General features: G+C 41.7%; 1 protein-coding gene across 2 annotated transcripts in view; it reads left to right on the forward strand.

The window, feature by feature from the left end:
* il1rapl1a (interleukin 1 receptor accessory protein-like 1a) overlaps window positions 1-13,250 on the forward strand; it is a 250,090-nt gene that overhangs the window by 59,196 nt on the left and 177,644 nt on the right. For both annotated transcript variants that reach the window (XM_058082066.1, XM_058082067.1), the window contains one exon: window positions 6,373-6,480. In XM_058082066.1, coding sequence (XP_057938049.1) covers window positions 6,399-6,480 — 82 coding nt within the window. In that variant the 5' untranslated portion in view covers window positions 6,373-6,398. The remainder of the gene's footprint in view (window positions 1-6,372; window positions 6,481-13,250) is intronic.

The raw sequence follows: 13,250 nt of genomic DNA on the forward strand, positions 1-13,250 counted from the left end.
GTATTGCTGTTAGAACATCAAAACTTCCTCTTCGAGTCCAAGTCTCAGATGAGTCACAGATGTTGCTTTGCCAGTCAGTATTCAGTGTAGATCACAGCTGAGTGGTTGTTTGGGGCAGGTTTTTGGGGGCTGCACTGTGGGGAGTCGTAGGTGGAACATGGTCTGTACTGCTCCATAGCTGCATTTGTCTTCTGTAGTTCTATTGTTTCATCGGTTCTTTGCATCTCCCCTGCTTCACATATACTCTAATGATGGCCGATGGCAAAATATAGAGTCACTGTGATTCCACTCTGCATCAATTTATGGGCTCAGGATTTAAGTCTGAACCATTCATGGTCCTTGCTGTTTCCTTGGATGTCTGGAGAGGTAGGCTGTGAAACTAACTAAGGATTTCACTCTAGGTGGGGGTGTTTTATGTCATGGTCTTTCGCTCTTTGCTCATCTTGATCGACGATGGCTCTCCTAATGTGTGGGATGCCAGCTGGATCATAGACTGAGGCGTGGGTCAGGGCTTGACTTATGCATCCCATGTAATGTAAGGTGTCATTGAAGGCTATGCCGACTACTGTGGTATGTTCAAGCTCCAGCTTGAACATGCATACTCTACTTTGGAAAAGCACAGGGTTAAAGTAGCTGTTAAGACAGGTGTTGCAAATGTTGACCTTGGCATTGGTGTTCTGGAGGTGGAACTTGACTTTGGCATGAAATACTATTTGAAACATTCATTAATTCATTTTCTACCGCTTATTTTCACAAGGTGCTGGAGCCTATCCCAGCTGTATTCGGGCGAGAGGCGGGGTACACCCTGAACTGGTCGCCAGCCAATCACAGGCCACATATAGACAAACAACCATTCACACTCACATTCATACTTACGGACAATTTGGAGTCGCCAATTAACCTAGCATGTTTTTGGAATGTGGGAGGAAACCGGAGTACCCGGGGAAAACCCACGTATGTACGGGGAGAACATGCAAACTCCACACAAAGATGGCCGATGGTGGCTATTTGAAACATTTATATAATGAAATCAGGCGGCATGGTAGTCTAGTGGTTAGCACGCAAGTAGGAGAACAGGGTTCAATTCCACCCTCGGCCATCTCTGTGTGGAGTTTGCATGTTCTCCCCGTGCATGCGTGGGTTTTCTCCAGGTACTCCGGTTTCCTCCCACATTCCAAAAACATGCTAGGTTAATTGGCAACTCCAAATTGTCCATAGGTATGAATGTGAGTGTGAATGGTTGTTTGTCTATATGTGTCCTGTGATTGGCTGGCAACAAGTCCAGGGTGTACCCCGAAGACCTCTCGCCCGAAGACAGCTGGGATAGGCTCCAGCACCCCCACGATCCTTGTGAGGAAAAGCGGTAGAAAATGAATGAATGAATAATGAACTCAACATAGAAACATCCATATAAAACTGTCAGAGGACCCAACCAGTTCCAAACTTCAAGTTTGGGGAATTTTCCTTGCAGTAATTGTACTGAGCAAGGTTATATTAAGTTTCCAGTGCAATCATGGCTTGTGCAAAACCAAACAAGCAAAATGCCTTTTACATTAGTTTGTTCATCTCTTGATAGGGAAAAAAATGGGAGAAAGCAAAGAGTGTTTAGTAGTTTCCTTTTTGGCTGCCTAGTTTGTGTTACTACTATAAAAGTCCAGTGTTCTTGTGATGCCCACAATGCACCTCTGTGTGTGATTGTGTGTGTGTGTGTGTTAAGATGTTAGTTTGGTGATGTCATTGCTGGCAGGAACCTGACCGAGTCCCACTGTGGCTTGCAAAAGCGACACATGAGCAAGACACAACAGACTCTTTCGGACTTTCTTCCTTTTGAATCAGACTGCTACAGTCTGTCGGTCTAGCGAATCAAAGTATAATTGGCGTATTTCCCACGTTGGGCAGCTACAGTGTGGCTATTGAAGCGATGCAAATGATGTTATTTAGGCGGCATTCAGTTCAGCGGCGGAAATAAACTCCTGGGTAATTAGTGCGGGTTGTTTGGGTTCAAACTGTGTGCACCGTGCAGCTGCTCTCTGGTGGGCTTCAAGGAGGTGGCCTGTCAACTGTGTTAGGGTTCATTCAAGGAGCTAAAGTAGACTAAAGAGACAAAAACATTACAACACAGTTCTTCTTCAAGTCAAGCAAAAGCTCAGATTTTCTGTTTATTAAATAAATAAATAAATTTAATTGTTATATTTTGTTCCACTTATGCATTTCAACGTAATCTTTGTTTGCTTCAGTCTTCACTGAAGCAAACAAAGATTACTTCAGTCACACCAGTCAGACTCCTTCAAGAACGGTTTCATGCGGTCACGTTGCAAAAAGCCCAAAAATAACCACCAGTTATACTATGCACAATGTAAACTTCGATATAAAACGGTTTATTTTCCAAAAGAAAAACAATTGTGCATTCATTTAATTGAATGTTTTTAGTTAAAACAACATTCTTTTTTAGTATTTTCAGTAGAATACTCGATTACTAAAATATTCGATAGCTGTAGCCCTAGTACTGTGTATTTGTGTAAGTGATCATTTCTTTCCGCTTTTCCTCAAGAGGGTTTTGGGCGTGCTGGAGCCTATCCCAGCTGTCTTCAGGTGAGAGAACTGGTGGCCAGCCAATCACAGGGCACATATAGACAAACAACCATTCACACTCACATTCATACCTATGGACAATTTGGAGTCGTTAATTAACCTAGCATGTTTTTGGAATGTGGGAGGAAACCGGAGTACCCGGAGAAAACCCACGCATGCATGGGGAGAACATGCAAACTCCACACAGAGATGCCCGAGGGTGGAATCAAATAATAATCCATAGTTAATAATCCATAGTTAACTCAAAATTACTCACATTTAATCACAGTTTTTATCTATAGTGAGTAGAGATATGAATCTCTTTGTGGTAAACCATTGCATAGGCAACTACAACAATAATTACATCATATTACATGTAAAGGGATGCCAATTTTGGCGAAATGGGTCATTATTTTTATTAAATACATATATACAAATAGTTTGAAATTTTGTCCCACAGCCACTAGCAGCTCCTAGTCCAAATATTATCGAGCAGTTCAATCCAAAATAAAAGACTGCTCACATCTAAAAATCATCTCGTTAGTTGGGACGAACGTATGCCATACCTCTGTATGAATGACAATTTAAAAAATACCTGCAGTGCGCCAGTAACTGCTTTCTTCACCCAGAAGCGACGTACTTCGTAACAAGTCACATGCAGCAACACAAATGACTTGGTCTTGTCGGAGGAAGCATCTGATAGGGTTTGGAAGCTAAACTTAACATGCAAAATAACAATTTCTTTGTACGTTTCTGCTCAATATTTGTTCCTGTTTCTAGCCCTGTAAGGCTGGCCCTTTAAGGCTGGAGCTTTAAGGCTGGCCCTTTAAGGATGGAGCTTTAAGGCTGGCCCTTTAAGGCTGGCCCATTAAGGCTGGAGCTTTAAGGCTGGCCCTTTAAGGCTGGCCCTTTAACGATGGCCCTTTAAGGCTGGCCCTTTAAGGCTGGAGCTTTAAGGATGGCCCTTTAAGGCTGGCCCATTAAGGCTGGAGCTTTAAGGCTGGCCCTTTAAGGATGGCCCTTTAAGGCTGGCCCATTAAGGCTGCAGCTTTAAGGCTGGCCCATTAAGGCTGCAGCTTTAAGGCTGGCCCATTAAGGCTGCAGCTTTAAGGATGGCCCTTTAAGGCTGGCCCTTTAAGGCCGGCCCTTTAAGGCTGTTCCTGTTTCTAGCCCTGTTTCTGCTGCTGATGCAGATCCTTAAACTATGATTTGGCCAAAGGTCAAACAAGACGCATATATTTTTGTATTTGTTGGTGCAATTGCAGTACTGCCGTAGCAAAGGATCTGTCAGGGTACATAATAAATCCTTCAGTTGTGATATGTGTGCTGTGTTCATTGACGTTGTCTCTTTGAGGAATGATTGAGTAGAGAAAGGCTTCTTGTCAGAGCAGTCCTTGGCAAGTGTTGTCCAAACATACACTGAGAGAGGCTCCTTTCATCAGCTATGCTAATCTGAGCCACACGTGACCTCTCTGTTGCTGCAGCAGCAAACTTGTGAGCTTCTTTTTTCCTCCAAATGCCAAAGATCCGCTCCTTCTCTTCTCTTTTCGTATTTCTGTATGGTTGGCTTCATTTGTTGCATGTTCTCATAGAGTTTGACAGACACATGATGTGACTGGAGGTGAAACGGCTCCTCTTCCGGATGGATTCCTTCAGATCTGACTTTACAGATGCATTCCTCACAGATGCTTGTGTCACTCATTGGCTTGACAAGAATGTGACGTTTTGTAAATGCTGTAAAAATATACATAACATGGCATTCTTTCATTCATTAAAATGGACAAAAATCCTGAAATGATTTGATAATTTATCTTCTAATGGTTATATCTGTTTTGTATTATCTGTCGTGTTAAAATGTCGGCTATAGTGATTTAAGTAAAGCTGTATTGCTAATTGGGCTACACGGCGGACGAGTGGTTAGCACGTAGGCGTCACAGCTGGAAGACCTGAGTTCAATTCCATTATCGGCATGTTCTCCCTGTGCATGCGTGGGTTTTCTCCGGGTACTCCGGTTTCCTCCCACATTCCAAAAACATGCTAGGTTAATTGGCGACTCCAAATTGTCCATAGGTATGAATGTGAGTGTGAATGGTTGTTTGTCTATATGTGCCCTGTGATTGGCTGGCGACCAGACCAGGGTGTACCCCGCCTCTCGCCTGAAGACAGCTAGGATAGGCTCCAGCACCCCCGCGGCCCTCGTGAGGAAAAAGCGGTAGAAAATGAATGAATGAATGAATAATATAACTTTCTTCACAATCTGTGCCAAAACGGTAACAACATGGTAACAACACGCTAGCAACACAATAGCAACACAGTATAACAGTATAATCAGTCTGATCTGCACAGTCGAAACACCTCGGCCAGTTGCTCTCTGTGTGTTCACCCAGTCTTCTAGAATGTTTTCCAGTTCGGGCCACCCGCTTTTATTATTCGTCTTTTTACATTGCTCCAGTTCTTCCCGCTGCCGTTTCCAGCGTCTCACCATCGATTCGTTTATGCCAAGTTTACGTGCAGCAGCTCTGTTTCCTTCTTTATCGGACAGCTCAATTGCTTTTAGCTTGAAAGCTGCGTCATATGCCTTTCTTTTTGCATTTTCCATGATGAGGGTATGTTCACGCTAATTTCATTCATGCACAAGACAAGAAGTTGCAGTCTTCCTTGACGCATATATTCCACCGGTCTTAATCTTACCTTTTCTACTCGAGAGCCCCTGGCGGCCGTTAGAAAAATTACATAAATTGGCCGCATCTCTGAATAAGCTGCAAGGTTGAAAGTTTGGGAAAAAAGTAGCGGCTTATAGTCCGGAATTTACGGTACTCCTTTTGTTTCTTAACATCTTACGACAGATGCAGTGTTCAATAAAAAAATTCAAAATTGCACTCCCGTCTCATTTCTCGTTTTCTCTCCACATGGGAACAAAGAGCCTGGTTTATCTTCTGTTCTCCTCAACATAGGCAAAAATACATGAATATATTGTTTTGATTTGTCATTTGTCTGCAACGAGTCATCCTCTACATCCAACAGGAGATGTTAAGTGCAAAAAAACACTGATCATATTTTTTATTGCTGAAAATCACTTTAAACGTGATGGAGGTCTGTGCACGACTGTGTGCTATTCTAGTTTGCATTTAGAATTTTTTCAGTGTCAAATGCATTGCACAAATTCTTCATTTTCAGGTTTTTGAAGGATTTTAAATGCCGCATCGTTCAGAGCTAACAAACATCTTCCGTGATTGTTTTTTTTTTTAATTTAGCTTTTAAATTGAACATCAAATTCATGCAGCGTCGCCGGCTCTACATGTAATTCGCGATGCCAACTATTAGGGGCTAATTACCTCATGTTAGATTATGTCATTTACTGAGATGATGAGGTGTTGAGAACAGCCAACCTCTGTCAATTAACATGATATATGAGTCGATAAGGGATATAGGAGGGATATTTGCTGTAACTCGGTTAGTCACGAGGTAATAATTTGAAATTCCCTCGCCCCGCTTTAATGACGGCGGCTATTAAAAGCGGTGTTTCTTACACGTGTAATTATTTCTTTATTGATTCGTCAGCATCCTTGGGAATGATTTTCGTGTGAAATATACCCTCCGCTATGATAACCTGTCTCATTTGCTATCATGAGCGAGGAGGACAGGGGAGTCTGTGTCTTCTAGTGTTTTTGTGAGTGTCCGTGTGGGTCATCGCGCTAGTACGGAACATTCCCTCAAACTGACACTTTGTCAGTGGTGCCGAACAGCCATTTGATCTCATGTACGAGCTGTGACTGATTGTTCTTCCTCTGTCTTCTCCAGGCTGCCAGGCGAGGACACGGGGGAAGATGCGACCTCCCGGCCCTCTGCTGATCCTGCTGTATGTTACACTGTCAGAGTGTCTCAAGGTGGTCTCAAAGAGAGGCTCAGGTATTTAACAATCTATCTCCATGACGACACCTTCACCCCGTGCATGCATAGACGACATTATTTAAGGCTTTGAGGCTGTGCTGTGTATAAATAGAACAAGTTGAAGCAGTGATGTTGTCTCCGCTCAGAAATGGATTCATCCTTTTGGTGAGTTCAAGTTCAAGGCTGAGGTTTAAAAGTGAGCATTTGGTTTATGATGGTGGACATGATGAGCAGGACTACCGCAGTTAAATGTGTTGCCCCTACAGAAATGTATTTGGTAAGGTAAGGCCCGATATGCACCCATTTTTCACTAGCCTTAAATAAGTGTCAGAGGTACTGTATTAGTGTATTGGAAGTCTAAAATCGAGTTCATTAATAGTATTAATATCATTAATGGTATTAGCAATAGTATTAATATAATAATAGTTCATTAAAAGTTCATTCATTCATTCATTTTCTGCCGCTTTTCCTCACGAGGGTCACGGGGGTGCTGGAGCCTATCCCAGCTGTCTTCGGGTGAGAGGCGGGGTACGCCCTGGACTGGTCGCCAGCCAATCACAGGGCACATATAGACAAACAACCATTCACACTCACATTCATACCTATGGACAATTTGGAGTCGCCAATTAACCTAGCATGTTTTTGGAATGTGGGAGGAAACCGGAGTACCCGGAGAAAACCCACGCATGCACGGGGAGAACATGCAAACTCCACACCAAGATGGCCGAGGGTGAACGGTGGAATTGAACCCTCGTCTCCTAGCTGTGATGTCTGCGCGCTAACCACTCGACCACCGTGCCGCCCTGATTGGAAGTAGTCAGTTCAAAAGTGATGATTTGCTGAAAAGAAAAACAAAGCTGGCGGCATGGTGGTCGAGTGGTTAGCGCACAGACCTCACAGCTAGGAGACCAGGGTTCAATTCCACCCTCAGCCATCTCTGTGTGGAGTTTGCATGTTCTTCCCGTGCATGCGTGGGTTTTCTCCGGGTTTTTTCCTCCCACATTCCAAAAAACATGCTAGGTTAATTGGCGACTCCAAATTGGTATGAATGTGAGTGTGAATGGTTGCTTGTCTATATGTGCCCTGTGATTGGCTGGCGACCTGTCCAGGGTGTACCCCGCCTCTCGCCCAAAGACAGCTGGGATAGGCTCCAGCACCCCCCGCGACCCTCGTGAGGAAAAGCGGTAGAAAATGAATGAATGAATGAAAAACAAAGCTGTCCTCCAGGTGGACACGTCTTCCTGGGGGTGGGTAAGAAGCCGTATCCTATCCATGATGAAGACGTTTTCTGTTTTTTTGGACGTCATGGAAAGCCGCAACAAGCGACTTATTTGACCGCCTCTCCTGTCAAGTGAAGGAAATGCTAAATGCTAGATTTTTCTCACGTATGATGCTCATAAACAGACTCTAGAGACCACACATTGCTGTCATAACCTCTTTAAAAAGTCAACTTTGCATAATCATCGAGCAGTCAGTTTATGACGGGCCAGCCAAGGAGGACATTAACATGGTCCACATGAATACACAAACGACAAAGTACTGTATGTGTGTGTGTATCACAAGCTTTGAAAAGGATTTTTGTCCTCCGCTCTTTTGATGAAAATTAATTGAGTTTGATATCCTTGGAGTTAATTATGTCCTAACTTTTAATGAGCTGACACATTTATGGAAAATATACAAGATAGGGTTCACACTTTTGACAGAAGCAAAATAATACTATTACTAATAATAAAGTATTAGTTGCAGGAATTCATTTTTTAAACTCAAAATGTATTTAGTATATATATATTTTACTATTTACTAGGGCTGTCAATCGATTAAAAAATTTGATCACTTAGTGTAATTTTTTGTCCATAGTTAACTCACAATGAATCAATTAATCGCAGATAGAAATAGGTTTTAATCAAATGTTTGTGGTAAATGATTTGCTATGCAACTACAATGATAATTACATCAAATTTTATGTAAAAGGACATCAATTTCAGAGCAATGGGCCATTATTTAAAACAATACAGTCAGCAAGCATATTTTTGTATTACTATTTTTCTTTATTTATTAGCATATTAGCTCTTAAACTCGCCCTCAAAAGTTCAGCATACAAAATGTGAGCGAGCGAGACCCCTCACACTGACACGAACATGTTTTTTTGTATTACAGCTTAAAATAAGATTTGTTAATTTTTGACAAAAAAGCGTATATAGGAACATTCAGGAAGGATTCTTATTAAAGATTTGCCTCAATGCACATTTCCTTCGTGAAATGTACTAATGAAAATAACTAAAAGACAGGGAAATAATCTTTCAACATTTCATCCAAATTGCATTATTTCTCTTGCGTCTTGTGAGATGTTCAAAAAATAAATATAGCAACTCTTAGCTGCATATATTGTTTGTGTATTATAGTTCTCGGTGTACCTTGTTGTTGTTCTATATAGCCACAAAGTCAAATTGTGTGGCGTGAAAATACCACATTTAGCTTGACCGGCCTTAATCTACAGAGAGTGACAGCTAGCAAATGATCCAATTTCGCAGTAACTAGGTCGCCAAGAGTTAATGTAAACCTCATTTTAGTTCTAAATGCCAGCAAATTGAGCATCAATTGATGAACAAACGTAAAAGGTCAAAAGAGAAAATTAAGAGCGAGAATAGGAGAACTTGCTTGCGAGTATTTATTTAAGTATTACGGTATTAAGATCATGTCCTGAGAATATCAAAACTGACAAATAACAAGAAAATGCCAGGAATTCAAATAATGACTAAACTATAATTATTAAAAATCATTCTGAGCTACTTCCTCTGCAGTTTTGGAACACAATCCCCCCACAATACCCTCTTGTGTACTAATTTGTATCATCAAAGGGTGCGCACAATGCACAGAAACAAGCCCGAATTATATTAACATTAGAACTTTTCTTATTTTAAGCAAAAATACTAACAATTTGCTTGGCTAGAATTCCTATAACTACAATATTTTTCTAGTGACTTTGATATAATCAGTCTAAAAACAAGACACACCCAGCAAGTTGTTCTTATCACATAACTAGATTTAAGTAAAACGTTATCACAAGGTAAGATTAAGCCAAATGTTTTTATAAGATACATAAAGTTAGATAACAAGTACTTTTTTTTAGTGTAGATTTATGCAAAATACATTTCTAGATTTCTGTTCTTTCCAAAAGATAACAACTATTCACATCATTTCCTCATTTAACCTAACATGCATATTTATGGGATGTGAGAGGAAGACAGACAACGTCACTCGAACACGTTCTCAGAGATTTGCAATGCAGCTTTCATACTAGTATAAAATCTTTCAATATATTTTCTGTGTGTATGCTGGAGCCTATCCCAGCTATCTTTGGTCGAGAGCAGGGTACACCCTGAATAGGTCACCAGCCAATCACAGGGCACATCATTCACACTCACATTCATACCTATTTAAGGAACAGTGTTCCTCACTGCAGACAGAACAGAGTTAAAACTCATTTGTTACCATGGCTACCAAATTGTTAAATAAGAATAGTGCAATAAGTATTTGCACTGCACATTGTACTTCATTAAATTTATTTTGACTAGCATCATTTCAGTGGTTTAACAATTGGTATTATTTTAATTCTGGCATTTATTATCTTGTTAGGTGCTATTTATTTATTTATGTTTTAAGTAGACATGCATTATTTATTGTTGCACATTTGCACTGCCACATGGAGTGGCAACACCCTATTTTTGTACTCTTGCAAGGCGGACGAATGGTTAGCGCGCAGGCCTCACAGCAAGGAGACCCGAGTTTGATTCCACCCTTAGCCATCAGTTTGCATGTTCTCCCCGTGCATGCGTGGGTTTTCTTCGGTTTCCTCCCACATTCCAAAAACATGCTAGGTTAATTGGCGACTCCAAATCGTCCATAGGTATGAATGTGTACCCCGCCTCTCGCCCGAAGATGGCTGGGATAGGCTCCAGCACCCCCGCAACCCTATAAACGGTAGAAAATGAATGAATTGTAAGTGGTGCATTGCGGCTGTAGAATGCGGGAATGACCCAAGACAAATTTCTCTTTGTGAGACAAAGTTAATCTTTAATCTTGGAGGATTCCCGTATGGATTTAAAATGAGAAAGAGTTGCAGATCAATCAAGTGGGTCCTCCGGGTACTTGCCTCAAGTATTGATAGCCCCAAGGAAAAAGTCAATAATACCCACAGCTGAGGTCAAAGGTGACAGGATGTCACTGTGTCGTCTGGCTATTTAATGACTGTTTAAAAGTTTCTGTCCAAGAATGTGACGTCCCACTGTGATTGAATTACTTCATATTTATTTGTACTCCACAGTCTCCACTTTGCTGCAGCACTCACTTTTCTTGCTGCCCTCAGTCTCTTCTTGGATACACATGCTAATGTTAGCTTACGCTGTTGCTGTGCCAGCTCTGTACACTATAGTATTATAGTCAGTAGTCTCTAGTTTGTGGCAGTGTTCCATTTTCTAGCTGCCCTCATTCTCCTCTTGGATAATATTTAAAGACGCATGCTAACATACCCTGAGCTTGCACTGTTGCTGTGTTTTAGCTTGGAACTGTATTATACTCCATAGTCTCTACTTTACTGCAATTTCTTGCTGCCCTTAGTCTCCTCTCGGATACAATTTGAGGTCACATGCTAATATTAGCTTACGCTGTTGCTGTGCCAGCTCTTTACACTATAGTATTATAGTCAGTAGTCTCTAGTTTGTGGCAGTGTTCCATTTTCTAGCTGCCCTCATTCTCCTCTTGGATAACATTTGAAGACACATGCTAACATACCCTAATCTTGCACTGTTGTTGTGCCTTAGCTCGAAACAGTATTTCTCCAGGCTGTATTTTTCTTCTTGCTGCCCTCAGTCTCCTCTCGGATACAAGTTGAGGACACATGCTAATGTTAGCTTACGCTGTTGCTGTGCCAGCTCTGTACACTATAGTATTATAGTCAGTAGTCTCTAGTTTGTGGCGGTGTTCCATTTTCTAGCTGCCCTCATTCTCCTCTTGGATAATATTTAAAGACACATGCTAACATACCCTGAGCTTGCATTGTTGCTGTGCCTTAGCTTGGAACTGTATTATACTTCGTAGTCTCTACTTTACTGCAATTTCTTGCTGCCCTCAGTCTCCTCTCGGATACAAGTTGAGGACACATGCTAATGTTAGCTTACGCTGTTGCTATGCCAGCTCTGTACACTATACTATTATAGTCAGTAGTCTCTAGTTTGTGGCTGTGTTCCATTTTCTAGCTGCCCTCATTCTCCTCTTGGATAATATTTAAAGACACAGTGCTAACATGCACTGTTGCTGTGCCTTAGCTTGGAACTGTATTATACTCCATAGTCTCTACTTTACTGTAATTTCTTGCTGCCCTCAGTCTCCTCTCGGATACAATTTGAGGTCACATGCTAATGTTAGCTTACTCTGGTGTCCCTTATCTCCGCCTTATTTCTAGTTGCCCTCAGTCTCCTTTTGCCAGAAAGTAGAGGATAGACTTGTTCACGTTTGCTCTGACCAAGTATAGTTTTTTGGCAGCTTCCGTGGAACACCAAAGGTTATAAACCAAGGCCCCAAAAAGCCGAGTTGCCACGGTGTCGTGGAAAAACAGCATTAGAGTTTTCAAAAGCTTGTCGGTGAAGAAACTACAGGTGCATTATTTTCCTATTTCGCTCTTAATTTTAATAAATGACATGGCCTGAATTCACGTGGCATTAATGGCTGGCTGTGCATTGTTAGTCACTGACAGATTGAGCGGGGTGCAGGTCGGCTGTCCACGTTTAAGACGAAATGTAGTGTTAAAGGAGATTAATTGGCTGATAAAGCCCCTTGTGGGAGATTGTTTTCTGGTTCAAAGGTTTTGGACATTTGTCTTCATGTGCTGAGCATGAAGGAGACGAAACGGCCGGACTTTCACGGCCGCTATTAAATTAACTTCAAGCAACCACCTCTGGCTCCTTACATGCAGCTGGTGCGATGCCATTTATGAGCTTGTGGTTGCTGTTTACGCAAGGCGGACAAAGATAGGACATTATTGTTCTCATGCTTTTGTTTTGTTTGTGGGGCATTCCGGATCAAATGGGAATACTCCTTTGCTTGTGCAGGACTGCAAGAATACTTCATAATTTCCCCCTACTCAACCTTGAAATGCAGCGAGATGAAAGCCAGATTGGCCCTCAGGAGACACTGCTGTTCCATGCTTCCTGATTTCGGTATACACTCCCAGTTTGATGCATTCTGGTAATTATTCAACGTGGAGTTGGTTCACACCTGCATTACCTCCGACTAATGAGTTTCCCAAAGGTGTCTCTTATTCCCCCATTCCAGCCCAGCAATGCTCTCCTTTTAATGACCAGTCAGCACCTGCAGAATTGGATATCAATTGTGTTAGATTGCCAGTGTTTGGATGTGATTGTTCTGTCATATCTGCACTGGTTTTTCTTCACTCGGGCTTTTTCCTATTTAGTCAAATTATGACATCATTTATTGTTGATTTGTGTGTATTTGAAAGTGACCGGTTTATATTTATGTATGGATTCTTACTCTGTTTTTATCCGTATTCAAAGGAGGCCTGGTTTTTAACTCAATATATCCAGTTACTCCTATCAGAATTAGTCCATATGGGAGACTTTGGAGCATGTAGTGTAAAATCCTCCCAATGTGCCGGCATTCCCTTCACTGTGGGTCTCATGCAAGGAAAAAGCTTCCCGTCCTCAGCGATGTTCTCGACTCGCTGTTTGCTTCCTTTCAGCCTGATTAACACCTCCTAGGTACATGTAAAGCTC

Source organism: Doryrhamphus excisus, chromosome 9 (assembly GCF_030265055.1).
Source record: "Doryrhamphus excisus isolate RoL2022-K1 chromosome 9, RoL_Dexc_1.0, whole genome shotgun sequence".
In the NCBI taxonomy this organism is placed as follows: domain Eukaryota; kingdom Metazoa; phylum Chordata; class Actinopteri; order Syngnathiformes; family Syngnathidae; genus Doryrhamphus; species Doryrhamphus excisus.